This window comes from Pteronotus mesoamericanus, unplaced genomic scaffold (genome assembly GCF_021234165.1).
Source record: "Pteronotus mesoamericanus isolate MK-2021 breed Mesoamerican mustached bat unplaced genomic scaffold, CSHL_Meso_final contig_1018, whole genome shotgun sequence".
Lineage (NCBI taxonomy): Eukaryota > Metazoa > Chordata > Mammalia > Chiroptera > Mormoopidae > Pteronotus > Pteronotus mesoamericanus.
This window is the reverse complement of record NW_026555002.1, coordinates 3,247,584-3,265,730: the sequence shown is the minus strand read 5'-3', so window position 1 is coordinate 3,265,730 and position 18,147 is coordinate 3,247,584. Positions and strand designations below refer to the sequence as shown.

The following is an 18,147-nucleotide window of genomic DNA, read 5'->3' as shown; positions in this document are numbered from 1 at the left end:
CCCTCGGTGGCAGGGCACGAGGGGTTGGCGGAGCGCTGTGACGGCTGTGGCAGGGACCTGAGGGTGGCCCGGTGCTCCCTCGGGCTGCGTGCAGACTTGCGTTGGAGGTGGCAGCTGAGGAGGGGACAGGACGACTTAGGCCACCCTGCAGAGGCGCGGGGGCGGCTGGGTTAGCAAAACCCCGTCCTGGAGGGCAGCCTCGCTCTCCCATCTCCCAGCGTTAGGACCAGGCGTGGCCATGCTGCTTCGTTTTCCTGGTTCCTGAACTTGACATCCTACCTGACCTCTGGAGGTCGGGAGGCTGGAGGGGTCAGCGCTCAGGGGAGCAGGCTGGCGACAGGCAGCCTTGCCGCTGCAGCGTCCCCTGTCTGCTCCTGCCCCGAGTCCCGCCCGCCGCTCACTCTGGTGGGTCTCCGTAGGCTCAAACTCTGCTAGGTGGCCGGCCTAGGGAGGCAGGGCCCCAGCCTGCGGGGCGCCGCACGCCACGGATGTGCAGGGTTGCAAGATGGGTGCCTGGCATGTGTGGAGAGAGGCGCTGATCCTCCGGGAACCCAGGGAAGGGGCCTACCAGTCAAGCGGCAGGATGGCGTTTGAAGGGGGCTGGCACTGTCATGGCGCGGGCGGCGTGGGGGAGGCTTGTAGCTGGCCCCGGCAGAGGGCGCTGTGTGTGCGGGGGCGGGGGGGGGTGTGTATGAGGAGGCGGGCTGTCTGGGGGAGCGGCAGCTGTGCACCAGGGACGGGCGAGGGCCGTGGGCGCCGGCCAGAGGCGTGACCCTTTCCTGGAAACAAGTGGCAACTTCTTACAGCGAGGCTTGTTTTGGGAAGGTCACACTGGCAGCAGGAATTGGACGGAGGTGTCCGTAGCAGATGTGAGGGTGGGAGCAGGCTCTCAGTGATTATGAGAGATGGACAGTGGCCAGGACAGTGGGGTCTGGCCTGGTGACTGGTTTGACGGTGGCTCTGCCATTTTCCAAGGAAGGGAACCTCAGACAAGGAGGTACCTACCCATGTGACACCTTAGTGGCCCGTTCGGTAAGCAAGTGCAAGTATTGTCCTTTAGGAAAGCCCGGAGGTCATGGTTCAGGGTCATTCAGGTCATTCAAGGTCATCTGCATTTGTGTCACCTCTGAAGCCAAAGCGTGGGTGAGGCCATTCCGAAAGTGGGTGAGAAGTGAGCAGAGGAGGCCGCTGGTGTCTCGAAGGGGACAGTGCATGTGAGGGGCAGGGTGACCACAAAGAGCACAGGAGGGAGAGGGAGATGGAGTTAAGAAGGGGGAGGGGTGGGTCATATCACCTGGGAGGACGTGGTGGCCAAGAGGGAAGGTGACGTGTTGGGAGAGCTGTGCCGTCTGGGCCCCTGTGCCACGTGGCGCGTGCTGGCTGAGTGTGCGGCCGGGCGAGTGGGGAGCGGGCCCCGAGGCTGGGGGCGGGAGGCCTTTGCTCTCAGGTTCCCAGTGGCCCCAGCAGGCCGAGCACCTGGGAGAGGCTTAATGCACAGGAGGGTGCGCAGGTTCTGCATGAGGAGCGCAGGTGGGGCCCCTCGGCCCAGGACTGACTGGCCGTCATTTGTCCCTTAGAATACACCTCATTACATTGACAGTCTTTTTTCTCTGCAGCTTACGGTTATTCCAGAAGTTTGACACATTCCGGATTCTGGTTTGTGGTGGGGATGGCAGCGTTGGCTGGGTCCTTTCCGAAATCGACAGCCTCAACCTTCACAAACAGGTACCTGACCGTGGGGCCGCCGAGCGGGGCCGTGGCACCAGGGTTAGAGGTCAGCTGGGCAGGCTCGAGGAACGCTCCCTGTGTCCGCGGAGCGCTGTTCTGGCCAGGGCCAGGGACCAGTGCAGGTCTGGCAGGCGAGAGCGGGTGGCGCCGTAGCATCCTGGGGCCGGGGCTGTGACTCGGGAACAGGGCCTTCAGTTAGCGGGCAACGGAGCCGCAAAAAGAACCTTCCTCTGCAGGACCGGGCCCAGGTTGGGAGCAGGCCTGGGTGGGGCTGCCGTCCTGCCTTGACCCCACCTGCCCCTTACTGGGTCGTGAAGTAACTTCTTGCCCGATGCCTTTTGCTCTCCAGGAAAGGACAGAGTAGACTTAAACTTCAAGTCACAGTTGGGGCCCCTTTGACTTAATTTTTCTGTATTAAAAGTAGACTTTTCTGATTGTAAAAATCAAGTGCTCATTGAGTTTCCACCCTCTGCACCCCAGTCCCCACCCCCGCCCTCCGCCACCGCTACCCAGTGCTAACACCTCTCCCTGCCGACGCGCACATGCGGCTGCTTGGTCCTAACAGGCCCGTCGCTGTGCTGTTCCTTTCTGCAGCGCGCCCTGCGGGGCGGCCCTGGCCGAGCCCCCCGCCATCCCCCACCCCTCACCACACCCCCCCGCCCGCCATCCTTGAGGACCCCTCGTGGGAGCCATGCCGACGCTTCCTGATTGGCCAGCCCTCTTCAGGGGGCGCCGTGGCTGGACCCTGCGCTGGGCCGCCACACTGCCTTCCTCCAGCCTGCGCCAGCTTCATGCCCCGAGGCTACAAAACTGTCCCCCTCCCCGCCCCCTGCCTGTTGTCTTTTTTTCTGCGCCCAATGAGCAGGCAAAAGAGCGTGTATTGTTTTTATTTCTTTAATACTGGTGAAGTCAAGCATCTCAGTCATGAATTTTTAAATGAACCACCTGTTTATGTATCTTGACGAGTGGCCCTGGTAGGTGGGGCGGACTGTTTTTAGTCCATATTTAGCCACGGTCACTGGAGTGATGATACTGGAAGGTGGACAGTGACTCCTCAGCTCTGGGGAGGCCGCTTGCTCAGGAAATAGAATGCCGCCCCCTAGTGGTGAAGTCGGGGCACTACACCTAGGTCTCGTAAGTTTTGTTGACTTCCAGGATGTCTACAAGTTCATTGTCACTAGTCAGGAAGGCAGGTTTCATGCAGTCGAGGGAACTCAGTGAGCACTTACCTCTTCCGGCCTCCCTGTGGCACTCGATCTTTGCCCCCCTCCTCTGGTTCCCCCGGACCCCACCCTCTCGCTGTCCCTCATCTTCCTGGCAGCCCCACCCCACCTCAAGCCCCGCATTTCTTGCCCTGAGCCCCCACCCCACGAGCCTCGCCCGGCCCACGTTTCTTACCTTAGAATCTGGAAATTATCACCCAGACATCCGAACCAGAGATCTGACAGTTCTTGGTCCTTCCCTCGGCCTCCCTCCTCCTTTCTGTTTCGTTGCTGGGCTCAGTGCTGCCGCCCAGAGTTCCAGGCCACGCCTGTGGACTGCTGAGCCTGGGCCCCCGTCCGTCCAGCTTCCCCGGGGACCTTCCCCACAGCAGTTCTGCTCATGACCCCCCCCCACCCCCGCCATGTCCCTTGCCGGCCCCTCGGCTTTGGGGGAAGTCCAGGCTCCCCAGCAGCTCGCTGGGACTGCAGTTTGTCTTCGCGCCCTCGGCCGCCCTGGCTTTCTCCCCCGCCCTCCTCTTGGTGAAGCCGCAGGCAGGAGGGCCGCTGCTCCTGCCCGATGGCCCCCCGCGGAGCCTTCATGCCCCTGCTCCCGCCTTTTCCTTCAGGGCCCTCTCCTCCTAGCGCTTGGGCGTCCCGGCCCTCCCCTTCCAGCTCGCTGTCCCCAGCAGGGTGGCGGGCCTCCCTCAGGGCTGGGGCGCTGGCCGTGGTCTGGCAGGGCCTGGGGAGGGCCGCGGGTCCTCCCCGCACACTGCGCGTTGTGGTTGGAGCTCCCTGAGCACTGACCTGGCGCCGTGGGAGCTCCAGGGTGGGGATTTGGGGGGCGGGGCCGAGGCCTGAGGAGTGTGGGGGGGGTCCCTCTGGGGAGTGGCAAGTGGAGGGTATCAGCTGAGCACTGGGACGTTCTTGAGTTTGGCGACCAGACTGGGTGTCCTGGTGCCTGGTTGGATGGGACTCAGAAGCCCTCGAAGGTGTTTGTAGAGGAGGAAGCGGCACCAGTGATGCCTTTGGGAGGTGAGCTGGGCCTCAGTGAGTCAGATGGTGAGGATGGGGCGGCGGGGGCGGGGCCCCAGAAGGGTCCTTTGGGGTTCAGGCGCCCAGCAGTCAGGGACAGGACTGAGGCTGTCGCTGTGTAAGTGGGAAGGAAGGGGGTTTGATGAGAGAGATCCCAAAGGGCCGTCCCCAGGTGGCCGTGGGCGAGGTGCGGCCCGGGGCAGAGGGAGGACTTGGCCGTTGGGAGCAGCTCTCGCACTAGAGCCCAGCCGCCATGGGCAGCAGCGAAGAGGGGCTCAAGGCCGTGTCTCCCCGTGTTCCGTCAGTGTCAGCTGGGCGTGCTTCCCCTGGGCACAGGGAACGACCTGGCGCGCGTGCTGGGCTGGGGCTCAGCCTGCGACGACGACACCCAGCTCCCGCAGATCCTGGAGAAGCTGGAGAGAGCCAGCACCAAGATGCTGGACAGGTGCGTGGGCGCGGGGCACTGCCACCTGCCGCGAGGGGGCGGAGAGAGGCTGCCTCCACTGGGGGCTCTGGCTCTGGCTCCCTGGAAACCGTGGGCCCTCTGCACTTAGTTGTGAAAATTATTTTCCTGGTAGTCTTTAACTGTTGACCAAGATTATGAAAAAGCAGACAGGTTAGGAACCGAGTGATCAGATCTTCTCTGGAGGTCAAGTCTGACCCACTGGGGCCACTGGGGAAGGTGGCCCTTTCCCTGTCGGCCATTGCAGCCCTTATCTGACGCCAGGGAGCAGAGTGCTCTTTATCCATAGCCAAGCCATCCCACTTTCTCATGTTCTGTGCCCAGAAGAATCTTAAGGATTGGACACGTAGTCTCTGTATGTTTAAAAACCTGCCGGCATCCTTGTTGGGTGGCCGGCCTTTAGTTCTGAGCTCATGTCCGAAATCCCACCGAACAGAGCCTGTGGCGAGCTGGTGGTGTTGAGAACGCCTCCTGTTCCCTCACAGGACCCTGTGGTTGCCATCAGGAGGGGGGGTCTCAGCTGCCCCCACCGGGCCTTCTCCACTTAGGTGTTGGTGCATTTTGTGTATGTGAAGAGCTGGCTGCTGGCTGAGGCTTGTAGCTCTCTGGTTATGGGGTCCCCTTCCCTCTGTCCCATGGTGGTGCTGTTCTCACCTCCAGGAGGAGCCAAGATGAAGGGCTTTCAGATTGAGTTAGAACTGTTGGGAGATGGGGCCCCAGGCCCCAAGGAGGGGACAGGGGGCCTGCCCAGAGGTGGCGTGAACTGCTGGCAGCTGCATCTGTGTGTGCAGGTGGAGCGTCATGGCCTACGAGACCAAGCTGCCCCGGCAGGCCTCCTCCTCTGCCACTGGCACGGGCACCGAGGACCTCAGCGAGGGCTCCGAGGTTAGTATTTCTGCCCCCTCCCCACCCCCTGCGCTCATGCCTCGCCCTAGGCTGACCCACAGAGGCTCAGGGTCTGCTCAAGGTGGAGCTGGAGCATGTGGGCTCTGACCTTCCCAGGCTTTGAGGTTGTCTGGGGGCTTCCTGGTTGTCACCAGGATTTGGGTCCTTTGTGGTGACAGTCTCCTAGGACTTCCCACTCTCCCCGCACCTGCCGCTGCTCTGTCATCCTCTACGGCGCCTCCCTGTGCAGTCAGCTGTGGCAGCTCAGTGGTCAGCTTTTCTTTCGTTTCATAGTGGTTACTGTGATTTACCAGCTCCGTGGGACCCAGGCTTTGCCTGCCTTATTTCACGCCCTGTGGCAGCGCCGTCCTGGGCACATTGCCACACTCGCCCCCAGTCAGTGCGCTGGCACTGGCTGAGCAGGAGAGAGCACCGCCCAGGGCCACCTGCCCGTCAGCAGGGTGGGGCACAGCGGGCGAGGGCAGCTGCCGGCGGGATGGGCCTGCTGTGGGGGGGGGGGGGGGGGCGGGGGGGGGTTTGGGGGGGTGCATCACATAGGGTTGGGTCTACCCTCGCAGCAGGCAGAGGTGCGTGGGGAGGGGGACATACATGGAGAGGAGGAGAGGGGGGCCGGCCACGTCCCCACCGGGCGGTCAGACATGTCATCCGCTGTGGGGGCACCTCCAGGAAGGAGCGCTGCCTGCAGAGGTGGGGCTGAGGGTCCTGGTTCTGGCCCTCGGGCTGAAAAGGGAAGGAGTCTGAGATAGTGTTAAGTTTGTATTGACTTTTTTTTTTTCTTCAAGGTCCATCTGCCCACATCTTCAGGGAGCCTTTGAGACAGTGCTAGCGGGTCCTGGGTTAGCGAGGGGAGCGAGCTGAAGCCGGGCTGGCAGGGGCAGTGGGTGAGGAGCGCACTGGCTGGGCTGGCAGTCACCCTGCCCTGTCTTGGGGTCATTGTAGGTGCAGCAAATTCTCTTCTATGAAGACTCGGTTGCAGCCCATCTTTCTAAAATCCTGACCTCCGACCAGCACTCGGTGGTGATCTCATCAGCGAAGTGAGTGCCGACGGCCGTGGGGAACTGGGGTCCACCGCGCAGGGCGCCGTCTTCCCAGCCAGAACTCTTTCTCTAGAAGCTTTTTCCGTGCTTCTTCCCGCAGAGTCCTCTGTGAGACGGTGAAGGACTTTGTGGCTCGAGTGGGCAAGGCCCACGAGAAGGCGACCGAGAGCTCGGAGGAGTCGGAGGTCATGGCCAAGAAGGTCTGTCCCCGGGCCCCTGGCTGGGAGGGCGTCAGAGCAGAGAGGCGCTCCATCCCCTCCACCCGACTCTGTGTGTTCCCTGCCCAGTGCTCTGTCCTGAAAGAGAAGCTGGATTCTCTCCTCAAGACCTTGGACGACGAGTCCCAGGCCTCGTCCTCTCTGCCCACCCCGCCGCCCACGATTGCTGAGGAGGCGGAAGATGGCGACGGGGCGGGCAGCGGCTGCGGCTCAACCGTGGACCGCTCGGTGGGGTCTGCGTGCCCGGCCCGGCCGCAGATATTCCGGCCTCGGGAACAGCTCATGCTGCGGGCCAACAGCCTGAAGAAGGCGATTCGTCAGATCATAGAACACACCGAAAAAGGTAGCGGGTCTCTTCATAACAGGGCACTCTCTTCAGGCAAGCCCTGGGCACATGCAGCCTCACCTGAACAGGGCACCAGGAAGGCCTGCGCCGCGCAGGCAGGGCCTGATGGCCTGTGGCCAGGTCTGGCCCGCAGGGCTAACCTCTGGGCGGCCTGTGTGCCACGGTCCCTCCACCTGCTCCCTGCTCGCCTGCTCAGCCTGATGTAGAGGCAGTGCTGTCTGGAGCGGGAGCCTGGGAGGCAGGGCGTGGAGGCAGAGCTGCAAGGGTGCCCTTGGCTGGTGGGAGGGTGCCTTGAAGGCACAGGCAGGGAGTGCGCTGGGGGGGCCGGCCCTGGGCAGACGACCCATCCCTGGAAGGGGCCTAACCTGTGGGACTCTGCCCAACCTTGGAAGCAGCCCTGCAGGGCACGTCCCTGTCCATTTGGAGGTCGGGCTGCCCGGGGCGCGTGCTCTGAGGACACCGGGAGAGGTGGGCCCCCCCAGAGACAGCGGGTAGAAAAAAGAGGCTGGGCCTGGGGGCAGCCACGTCGAGGGGCTGGAGGTGGTCGGAGACGTAGGGGCGGCCACGCGCAGGGGGGTCCTGAGGCAGGGCTGGCTGCAGTGCCGAGGGCACCCAGTGCCTGGACCGGGCACTGGCCTGATGTCCAGGCTGCCGCTGTCGACCGTCCCTGGTCAGCCGGGGCCTGGGGGCGGCAGGTAGGCCCATGTAGGATGAAAGGCACCCCTGGCCGGTCGCTCCCTCCGGCTGGCCTCGGTCTGCTATGCTTTAATGAGAACACTGAAGCCCCGCATTGACCTGCGAACTTCATTGCCTCCCGCCTCGCTGGGACCCGCTCCCTCCTCAGCGAGCTTTTCTTGCCTGGGTCTGTCTGCTCTCTCCTTATCTTCAGAAACCATTTTCTGTGTTCCCCTTGTTTTTGATGCGGTCCCAGCCCTTGCCTTTTTACTCTGAGCAGGTAGACCTGCTTTTTGCCTCAGTGGGAATAACTAGGACCTGATCTCCCATCCACACGCTGGCAGGCTCCCAGGGTGGGAGCCCTTGTCACCTGCCCGGGGACGTTCTGGGCTCTCCGTCCTTCACTTACCTGCCCTGCATGCCTTCCAGCCATGGCCCTCCTCCTCCTCAGGCCGCTGGCACCGGCGCCCCGGCACTCACAGGGCGCGGGGCCCGGGGGGGCAGCGGGATGAGCTGGGAGCGGCAGGGCCTGAGCTGCAGTCAAGAGGACACCTGATGAGAAACGAGACTGGGAGATGGACGGGGGCCCCGGCGGCCGGCATCCCCGGGCTGACCGCACGTGTTCTTGCCTTGCGCAGCGGTCGACGAGCAGAACGCCCAGACCCAGGAGCAGGAGAGGATTGTCCTGGGTCTCCCTGAGTCGGAGGAGAAAAAGGACCTGCCATCAGATGAGCGCGTGTGCCACAGCGGGAGCTGGGGGGTGGCCAAGCCCAGGAGCCCCCGCAAAGGTACACCTGCCGGCCGGCGCGGCCCGCAGTGCCGCAGCCAGGCCCTTGGGGTGCTCAGGCGGCGCGCCGAGAAAGTCTCCGGTGCTTTCTCGTGATTGCTCTGGCCACTCGGCAGCAGAAAAGTCAGGGGCACACAGCCTTTCCTTGCACCACCTGCATGCACGGCTTATCTGGGTCTGGTGACAGGTGGCTGATACTGGGGGAGCCCTTTCCCTGAGAAGTGTGCTTTCCCCGGAACCTCCCTGTCTGTGCACCCCAGATCCTATGGGGCTCAGCGCCTCCCAGCTGCAGCCAGCCGGATGCCACGCACGTACGAGACCTGCTGCGGCCAGAGCCGGCCTTGCCCGGCACTGTGGCCGGGGTACCGCCCAGCCCCACGGGGCGTCCGCCTGGCGACTCTCACCCCAGTACGGGCTCCCGATGTGGAGGATTGTCCCTTCCCACTGGCTGCGTGTGGTACCTCCCTTGTAGCCCGACAGGCCACTGGGAGGTACCTTCCTTGGAAGTCACTCCATGATCATTACTAGTCAGAGCTCCTCTTGGCTTGGGCTCCTTAGCCCTTGGCATGATTAGGGCTTAGCCCTTCTGTGCCCCACCCCAGTCTCACCCTTGGTGGCCTTTGTCACCCTTTAGATGGCATTCAAACCCACCTGCCTCTCCTCACGTGCTCCGCACCTCTCTTTCTCGGTTCCAGCCTTTGTCTTGCCCGCCCCGCCCCGGGCTGCCCAGAGGCCTGGGAGCACCTCATGTCCCCGGCCTCTGCCTGGCGTTTCTCTAGTGAGCTCTCCCAGCGGCCAGTCATGGTCTCTTTGGGACTGTCTTACGGCTTTGTGTCCTGTTTTTATAGTGTCCAAGTCCCCATGTGAGAAGCTGATAAGCAAAGGAAGTTTGTCACTGGGCAGTTCTGCCTCTCTTCCTACCCAGTCAGGAAACCGAGACGGCCTGCCTGCACTGAACACGAAGATCCTGTTCCCCAGTGAGTGTCCCCGCCCCCCGGTGGGCCAGGTGCAGCGGCCGGGGCGTGTGTGGGATGGAGTTGGGGGTGCTCACCTGCTGACCAGCCAGGGTCCCGGGCCTGTTCGGAATAATGAGACCCGGTCCCTGTCCTCCACAGGAAGGTAGAAGGGCTTTCAGAGTTAGGTCACGGTGTGAAAGTGCCCTTATGCATGACAAAGGGCAGACAGCACCCATGTCGCTGCCTTCTTCGCTGCCTGGGGGCTCCAGGAAGGTGGCTGGAGCAGGCGACCCCCTAGCTGGGTGGGGGGAGGGTGGTTGGAGAGTTACCCGGAGGGAAGAGGGGACGGGGTGGGGGTGGGCAGGCTGCTCGGGGAGCGGGGTCGCAGCAGCCGGGAGGGCTGGCCCCGGCCTCTCCCCCCACACCCCTGCTCGCTCTGCGGCCAGGCTGAAGCGGGGGCAGCTCCCGTGCGCCCTCCCTCGGGGAGCTGTGGTGGGATTGGCGTTGTCGGAGGAGGGGTGCAGGTCAGACTCCCCGACAGAGCCCTCAGCCCTCGGCCGCGCCGTCAGCTCCTACACGGGATTTGGTGCTCTCTGGCGGTTCGGCTGGATGGAAAGAGAACTCCAGAAGCCTCTTGGAAAGGGGGCCCTTGGACATGAGAAGCGCTGGGTTAACCAGTGACACAGACACCACTGGGAGGCGTGGAGGGTGGAGCGTCCCAACGCAGGGCTTCCTCTCGGCCTTCCCGCTTGATTTAAAGGCTCTCAGGGGGTGCATGTGCTTTTGTCACCGGGAGCACCCCTGAATTCCTCTCTGACTGCGGCCCCTCAGGCTGGGCGGCTGGATGGCAGAGATCAGTCAGGTGGAGCTTTTTACATTCAGTGAGGCTGTCTTCACAGGCCGCTCTTTACATCTCATAGCTGTTGACTTCTACCACCCAGGGTGTTTATTTTTGTTTCATGAAGATAGGTTGATGATGGTAATTTTTGACCCGAAACTATTCACTGTCAGTATTTGGACACGTTTATTACACATTATTGTAGAAACGTTTAGTTGCAATGTTTTGCAAGACGTGTCTGTCAGCCCGAGTGCCGCGCGCTCCCCCCGCCTGGGGCTCCTGACCAGGCCGGCACCTCCCGCTGTCCCCCCACAGACGTGCGCGCCGGGATGTCCGGCTCCTTGCCTGGCAGCTCAGTCATCAGTCGCTTACTAATAAACGCCGATCCCTTCAACTCTGAACCGGAAAACCTGTGAGTACGCGTGACCCACGGGGGACGGGGGTGCAGTGGGGAAGGAGCGTGGGCCCTTGGGGCTAACTAGAGAGCTTGGGGAGCCATGGCCACGGACCCCGCCCTCCGCTGGTGGCTGCTGAGGGGAAGCCTGGGAATGGGAAGCCTCGGCGAGGGAGCAAGCGGAAAGTTCCTGCGGCGGGACGATGGCCCGGAGCCTGCCCTGGCTCACCCCCAAGTCCCCGATGGCCGCGAGTCAGCGTCCCCTGGACAGACGTCTTGTCTGAGGTCCAGGCGCTCCTGCCGGCATCTGGCTCTGTGCTTGTTCTTCGCTGCCACTCCCGGGTGCCCTTGGCTGGCCCCATGTTGGTGCCTCTCCCCAACCGCCTTCCTCCTCCCCGTCGCTGCTCTGCGGCTCTCCCACACGGTCCGGCCCCTCAGTGCCACAGTCCCTGGGCCGGACCCTCCTTCTGGCGGTCCCCAGGGAGATGCTGTCTGGGCTTAGACGCGGGGGGAGGGAAGTTCTGGGCTGCCCTGTGCCCTGCGAGGTCCCGAGGCGGCGAGGCCACAGCAGCAGTTGATCTGAGTCCGTCCTGGTGCGGGTACGTGCGGTCACGGACAGCGTGTGGAGACCCCTTCTTCCTCTGGGCTTTCCTTCCGGCCGGCTGAGAGCGGGTTCCGGGCAGCTCGTAGCGGCGGCAGTGGGTTACAGGTTGCCGACCCTGTGTCTGCTGTGGTGGGGAGAGCGGCTGAGACAGGCGCGGGAGCGGGAGCTCTGGGTGTGGGGGCGCCGGGGCCAGAAGTGTGCTGAGCGGCAGCCCCGCCAGGCCTGTGTGCTGGGAGCGGGGAGCGGGGGGCTCAGCGCAGACACCTGCTGCCAGGCGCTGGCCTGTCCGATGCCTGGCACCCCTTCCGGCCCCGACGCTGCCACCCGCCTGTCTGCTGCTCCCTGCAGGCCCCTCCGGGGGCTGCCAGGGCTCTGGCCTTGGCCCTTCCTGCTGTTTCCTCACAAAGAGCAGGTCTGACGTCCTCTAGGAGCGGTGCCCAGGGCCTCCCGAACTCAGCATTTCATTTGTTCACTTGTTCCTTCCCCCAAGATCCCTGCTGTTCCGTGGCGGGCAACCACGGCCACTGGCTTCTCTTCATTCTCTCCCCTTCGGGCAGGGGAGACCAACGTTCCCCTCCTCTACCCAGGCCGGGGCCCCAGGCCATTGCCTGTCACCTCAGGTCTCGGCCGTTCTGCCTTTGCCCGCGGTGGCCTCCCGGCGCCTGCCCAGCCCACTCCCGGGCCCTGGGCCTGGCCTCCCTGCCCTCTCCTCTCACCCCCCGCCGCTCTCCAGCTCGGCTCCCTCTCGTTCCCAGGGCCCATAAGCACTGGATGGCGCGTGGTCTCAGTTTTCTCCAGAGCTTTGCTCTCACCCAGCTCTTAGGTGCTTGGACTGAGTGTGTCATAAAACACGCACGTGCAGTAGTTAATCTGAGGTCAGGCTGCAAACGCCTGTTCGCCTGAAAGGTAGCAGAACTCGGGCCCAAGCCGCAGTCCGAGCCCACTCGCCCTATGGCGCTTCCTTGGGAGCTTCCGCTGGGGATGCCAGGAACGCACTCTCCTTGCTGCCTCCTCGGGTGGCAGGCCCAGGGCCAGCCCCCTTCACCCACGTGCCCAGGGGGGGACCCAGGGCCTTGGCGCTCCAGGCCGGATGCCTGCGGCCAGACGGGGCCAGAAGCTGGGCCAGTTCTTGCCCGCAGTGGGCCTCGGGAAGGGGAGTGCTGCTGTGGGCCGAGGGTGGCGTTTCCCGATTCGGAGGCGCGTTAGCTGGGCCCAGGGGACGGAGGGGTGTGTTGAGAGCCAGGGCCTGTGCGCCCCAGAATCACCGGGGGTGACGTTGCCGGCGGGCAGGCCGGTTGGGCGGCCACTTTGGAAGACAGTCCGGCCGGTCCTCAGAGCCGAGGGTCTCCACGTGGCCCAGCAGTTCCACTCCGGGGCTGTGCCCCCGAGAGGGACGAGACTCGTCCATGCTGAAGCGTGTGGATGAGTGCGGACAAATAATTCCCCGCGTGGAACAGCCCAGATGTCCGGACCGATGAGTAGACACGCAAAGTGGGGTCAACCCTACAGTGGGGTGACACTTGGCCATTAAGGGGGATGAAACACGCAGACGGAAGAACCCTGAAAACACTGTGTTCAGTGAAGGGAGCTGGAGGCAGGGGCTCCGTGTTGCGGGATCCCGTTTGTAGGAAGTGTCCAGTGGCGGCAGCTCCATGGAGACGGGAGGCGGATTGGAGGCGGATGCGTGGTTGTCAGGGGCTGGGGGCGGGGGTGGGGACTGCTGGCTAATCGGTGTGATAACACCCTTTCTTTTGGGGGGACATAGTAGTTCTAAAAGTGGTTGTAGTGATGGTTACGTGATTCTGAGTGCATTAAAAATCGTGTTGTACATTTTAAATGAAATTATATGGCATATGGATTATATCTCAATAAAACTGCTACTGGAAAAAAAATGGTGGGCTTTGCCCTCGGGAAGGAATGCTTAGAGGCTGGGAGGCGGGGGGCCGGGGTGCTGGAGCTGCCCTGAACCCTTCTGCAGGGAGTACTACACGGAGAAGTGTGTCATGAACAACTACTTTGGCATTGGCCTGGACGCGAAGATCTCCCTGGACTTCAACAACAAGCGGGATGAGCACCCCGAGAAGTGCAGGTGGGTGGCGCCGTGCCTGTGCAGCCTCCGTCGCGGCTCCCTCGTCTCTCCTCTGGCCCAAAAGGCCGTTCCAGGAGTTAGCGGGTACGCGGGGCGCCCTGTGCTGAGGTGGGAGGCCGACTCGGAGCCTGAATGCCTGGGCGGACGCGGGCGGAAGTCCGAGAGAGGCCAGCACGGGGCGGGTCCTCGGGGTGGGCCAGGCTGGGGTGAAGTCTGCGTGAGGAAACCAGTGGCCCTAGGTGAGGGGCGTAGGAGCCAAGTCTCTCAGGAGAGTCGCCTCCTGTGCGTCTGCCGTAAAGGAGCTGAATGTGAAATGTGCTAAGGAGTTGCTGTGCGGGAGTCCCCAGCGTCGGTAGGCATGCCTGTGTGTCACAGGCCCAGCCCGGCAGCTCGGCCTCTCGCTTGGGCGGGGGCAGGGCCCCGAGCTCACACCCTCTGGAAGAAGAGGGCCACCAGAGAGGTCCCGAGGGCTTTCGCTGGGGACATTCCGTTTCTTCCCTGAAATACCATCCACCTGCCCCTGCCCCCTAGCCTGGGGACAGAGTGGAGGAAGCGGGGAGCCATCCTCCTGGGCTGATGTAGAAATCCCCTGCGAGCTGGGGAGTTAGCTCCTCCCACTCTGCCCACCTTGCCCCCAGGAACCTCCTGGAGGAGGAGGAGGAGGAGGTCGCCTGGGCGCAAGGGTCTGCGAGCACAGGGAGGGGAAGCCGGTGCGCCCTTGGGCCCAGAGGGGCTGTTACCACAGGGCTTGGGGGCCCTTGCAGAGACTGGCCCTGGGCACGGCCCCCTGGGGGCCACCGTCACTTGAAGCTGCTGGGGAGCTGGATAGGAGGAAGTCACACTCACACCCAAGGAGTTGTGCGCATTTTGTGTATTTGGGGTTTTCTAGGAAAACTAGATCATGCTCAAAAATTTAGAAAAACCTTTGCACCCTGGGGCTCCCTGTGTAGAGGAGGGTGTGCCCAAGTCATTCAGAAGGCGCTGCACAAGGTGCCACAGTGTGCGCAGCTCAGCAGAGTGAGACTGGAGAGGAAGGCGCAATGTCTGGCCCGCTGTCAGGGCCTCTGGACCTGGCCTCACCGCCTGAGTCTGAGCTTTGAAGCCGTGCTCCTCGAGGGGTTCAGCCCGCACCTCTGCCCTGAGCAGGGCGGGGAGCTGGCCAGGAGGCTGCCGCGGAGCCATCAGAGCTTGGGAGCGGGGCGGGCCGAGCCCGTCATGGGGGTTCATTCAGGAAGTGACCCGGGAAGCGCCCATGGAGAGGAGCCGTGTCTCCGGAGACAGCGGCGCACTCCATGCAGGGCGCGGCGGGCAGAGTGGGTCAGGAGGCCTTGTGGGCCAGGCACTCCACCTGTAGCTCACACGCAGGACAGATGGGAGGCACACGGAAGCATCTGTCATCAACACGGATAGATGTGGGGGTGACGAAGATTGTTTTCTCCTTTGCGTGTCCTGTACTTTTCAAACTTTGTGTGGTAAGCCTAATTTTACAGTCAGAAGAACTCACGATTTATAAACTTACGGTGAGGTTCTTCAGTGCCTTAGCCTTTTCACCTTTCAGGGTGTGATTATTTTCTTGAGAAACACTGCTTTTCCTGTGTATGGGCAGATCTCTGTGCGTACCTCTCATGGACATGTAACAGGAACAGGTCCTTCCTGAAGGTCACTGCCGTAGGGAGTTGCCAAGTCCGACCGTTAGTGAGCGGGTGCCCCGACGTGTCACAGCAGCTGCAGTGACCTGTGGGAAGTGGACACGGCCACGCCCCTCCTTTGCTTCCCATGTCCAGGAGCCGGACCAAGAACATGATGTGGTACGGGGTCCTCGGGACCAAAGAGCTGCTGCACAGGACCTACAGGAACCTGGAGCAGAAGGTCCTGCTGGAGGTGAGCGGGGTGCCGCCCACGCTGCCGGCGGCTGGGGGCCCGTCGGACACCCTGGCCCTTCGGCCCCTGGGCCCCGCGTGGGCGCCAGCTGCGGCCCTGCGGCCTCAGCCCGGCGGTTGCTGGTGAGGGCCTAACAGTGCCCCATGTCTCTCCTGCCCTTGCCTGCGTGTCCGCTGCTCAGTGCGACGGGAGGCCCATCCCGCTCCCCAGTCTGCAGGGCATCGCTGTCCTCAACATCCCCAGCTATGCCGGAGGGACCAACTTCTGGGGAGGCACCAAAGAAGACGATGTACGTACAGGGCGCTGGGCGGCAGGGGCCCGGGCTCGGGGCAGGGGTGGCGACCACAGGGCTGGCCCCTCCAAGGAGTGTCAGCCCCTCGGGGCCCTGATGGAGCCGTGGTGCTTGGGGGGCTCTGTCAGCGGAACAGACGGATGGATGCACGCCCCTTCTCGTACTGCCACTGGGGGGTAGAATGGCGAGCAAGATGCAAGGGGACCCCACTCACAAGATTGGGGCTGAGGAGAACAGGTGCGGTCCGAGGCACAGGTGGCGTGGGAAGCCGGGCCCAGCCCTGAGGGGCTGAGTGGGGATGGTTCTGGGAGGAGAGGACGCCTGTGCTGAGACCTGGAGGAAGACTCGGGGTCCGCCGGGGCGGGGCGGGGGGGCTGTTCTGGGCAGAGGGAGCAGCTGACAAAGGCGCAGTGGCCAGAGGCAAGGCGGGGAGAAGTTCTCAGACCGCGGGCGGGGTGCAGGGAGGTGAGCACTCCAGGGGGGGGGGGCTGTGTGCGCCAGGAGCAGCCCTAGAATTCATGCCAGGAGCTTGGGGAGGCAGGGGCAGGTGGGAGCCAGGCCAGGCTTCCTTGGCCCGTGAGAGCGGGTAGTTAGCGCTAGTCGGACACCCCACACGTGCCAGCCACGGCTCTGAGGCTGCACGTGCCAACTCCGTCCTGACAACCCCGTGAGGTACAGACCAGTGTCAGCGCGCTTCACAGGTGAGGAAGCTGAGGACCAGGGAAACGGAGAGACTTGCCCGCGGCCGTGAGGCCAGTAAGTGGCAGGTGTGGGGTTTGACCGCAGGCAGCTGGTTTCAGGATCTCAGTAACGAGTTCACCCCACAGCTGCTGCTTCTGTTGGGACGCTGGGGTGCCCACCCCCGCAGGGAGGAGAGGGGCGTGGCGGTGCGTTCAGCGGAGGGGAGCCCAGTTCAGCTCTGACTCGGGCCTTTCAGACGTTCGCGGCGCCGTCGTTCGATGACAAGATCTTGGAGGTGGTCGCGGTGTTTGGCAGCATGCAGATGGCTGTCTCTCGGGTCATTAAGCTGCAGCATCACCGGATTGCCCAGGTACCGGCCCCGTCCTGGAGGTGGGGGTGGGGGGCCCTGGAGGCCATCTGTCTGGCACCGCTGGGAGAGGCGGGCCTGGCCAGAACTGCAGCCTCACGCCGCGCCTGCGCCCGCTGCTGCGTCTTGGCGCAGGGCCCGGGGGCGCGGGCGGGCACTCAGGTTGCAGCCAACGACACTGGCCGCTGCCTCCCCCAAGCCCCAGCCCGACCCTCTCCTGCGGGAGCCGCTTGAGTCCTAGCGCCTCTCACTGAGGCGGGACGAGGTGAGGCAGGCTTGGCCTGGACTCGGACCCGGGCCTGCGGCTTTCGGAGCAGCACCCTGAGTGTGGGAACAGGGGCTGGCCCTCGTGGCCGGCGGAGAAAGTGTGGCCTCGCCCGGTTGCTCTCGGCCCGGCTCGGGGGTGGAGGGCCAGGCGCCCCGTTACTTATTTCTAGCCCTGGGCTGGGAAGGGTCTGCCTGCGGGGTCGGGAGGGTGGTGCTCTTAACGCACAAAGACCTGGGGGACCTGACGCCCCAGCTGACCTGGCCCCCAGGCTGCGCTGTCCAGTCTGTCCCCACAGTGGGCCGCTTGAGTTTCACAGTTCTGAGTCTTTGGCAGCATGATTTTGTTAAAAGAGGGCAGCGCATCCATAACCACTTGCCGGCTGTGTGCTCTGTTCTGGGCGTGTTCGCATGGGCCCAGGGACTCGGCGGCTCTTGGCAGCCGTGAGTCCCCCCGACCCCCGCCCCTGTGGGCGGTGCTGGTGTCCGGTTACCTGGATCTACTCACTTTGGTCACAGATGCAGTGCTGGGTGAGGGGACGCTGGGGAACACAGACCCTCTGCTCCATGAGCTTCACACTGGGCGGGGTGTGGGTGTGGGTTCTGTCGCACCCGAGGGCAGCTGGCGTGAGCAGGGTGCGCAGGGCAGGCTGCCGCTGTGAGGCTCTGTGGCTGAGCTCCGTCCACGAGGAATGGCTGTGCTGTTTGCTCAGTGTCGCACGGTGAAGATTTCCATCCTGGGGGACGAGGGCGTACCAGTGCAGGTGGACGGAGAGGCCTGGGTCCAGCCCCCGGGATACATCCGGATTATCCACAAGAACCGGGCACAGATGCTCACCCGGGACAGGGTAAGGGGCTGCCGGGGGGCGGGGCTACCTGCCGGCACGCCTGCGCCGCTTCTGCGAGAAGTCAGGGTTTTTAGTGCCCAGTGCTAGGGACTGTTTCCTTTTTTGGCTGTAAGAATTAAGCCAGTGGGACGTTCCCAGGACCATTTCTCTTCCCCAATGTGGAAGAGAGTCCAGTCCCTCTCTCTCTGTCAGCTTGAGGGCATGCCAGCTCTGTCTGGTCGGTGGACGCGCGCTCGCCTCTCGAGAGCAGCAGGAGGTGTAACCTGGGTTCTCGCGCCCTAGGCGTTTGAGAACACGCTGAAGTCCTGGGAGGACAAGCAGAAATGTGAACTGCTACGCCCGCCGTCCTTCTCCCTGCACCCAGAGATCCTGTCCGAGGAAGAGGCCACCCAGATGGACCAGTTTGGGCAGGCGGCGGGGGCCCTTATCCACAGGTCAGCCTCCTCGCCCCCGCCCCGCTGTGCCAGGGCTCCGCATCCTTCGCTGGGACGCAGGCATGGTGTTCCTCCCCCCAGACCCCTCGCCAGGCTGAGCGGAGT

At 63.6% G+C, this 18,147-nt stretch overlaps 1 protein-coding gene across 3 annotated transcripts in view; it reads left to right on the top strand.

Moving 5' to 3' along the window:
* The window catches only part of DGKD (diacylglycerol kinase delta), a 93,532-nt gene that overhangs the window by 68,454 nt on the left and 6,931 nt on the right, over nt 1-18,147 (top strand). For 2 of the 3 annotated variants that reach the window (XM_054571348.1, XM_054571330.1), the window contains exons 10-24: nt 1,617-1,725; nt 4,268-4,407; nt 5,217-5,310; nt 6,271-6,365; nt 6,442-6,568; nt 6,656-6,929; nt 8,246-8,395; nt 9,243-9,371; nt 10,504-10,600; nt 13,165-13,275; nt 15,060-15,156; nt 15,338-15,445; nt 16,386-16,499; nt 17,474-17,608; nt 17,891-18,042. In XM_054571348.1, coding sequence (XP_054427323.1) covers nt 1,617-1,725; nt 4,268-4,407; nt 5,217-5,310; nt 6,271-6,365; nt 6,442-6,568; nt 6,656-6,929; nt 8,246-8,395; nt 9,243-9,371; nt 10,504-10,600; nt 13,165-13,275; nt 15,060-15,156; nt 15,338-15,445; nt 16,386-16,499; nt 17,474-17,608; nt 17,891-18,042 — 1,932 coding nt within the window. The remainder of the gene's footprint in view (nt 1-1,616; nt 1,726-4,267; nt 4,408-5,216; nt 5,311-6,270; nt 6,366-6,441; nt 6,569-6,655; nt 6,930-8,245; nt 8,396-9,242; nt 9,372-10,503; nt 10,601-13,164; nt 13,276-15,059; nt 15,157-15,337; nt 15,446-16,385; nt 16,500-17,473; nt 17,609-17,890; nt 18,043-18,147) is intronic. The other variant, XM_054571338.1, reaches the window with a different exon arrangement.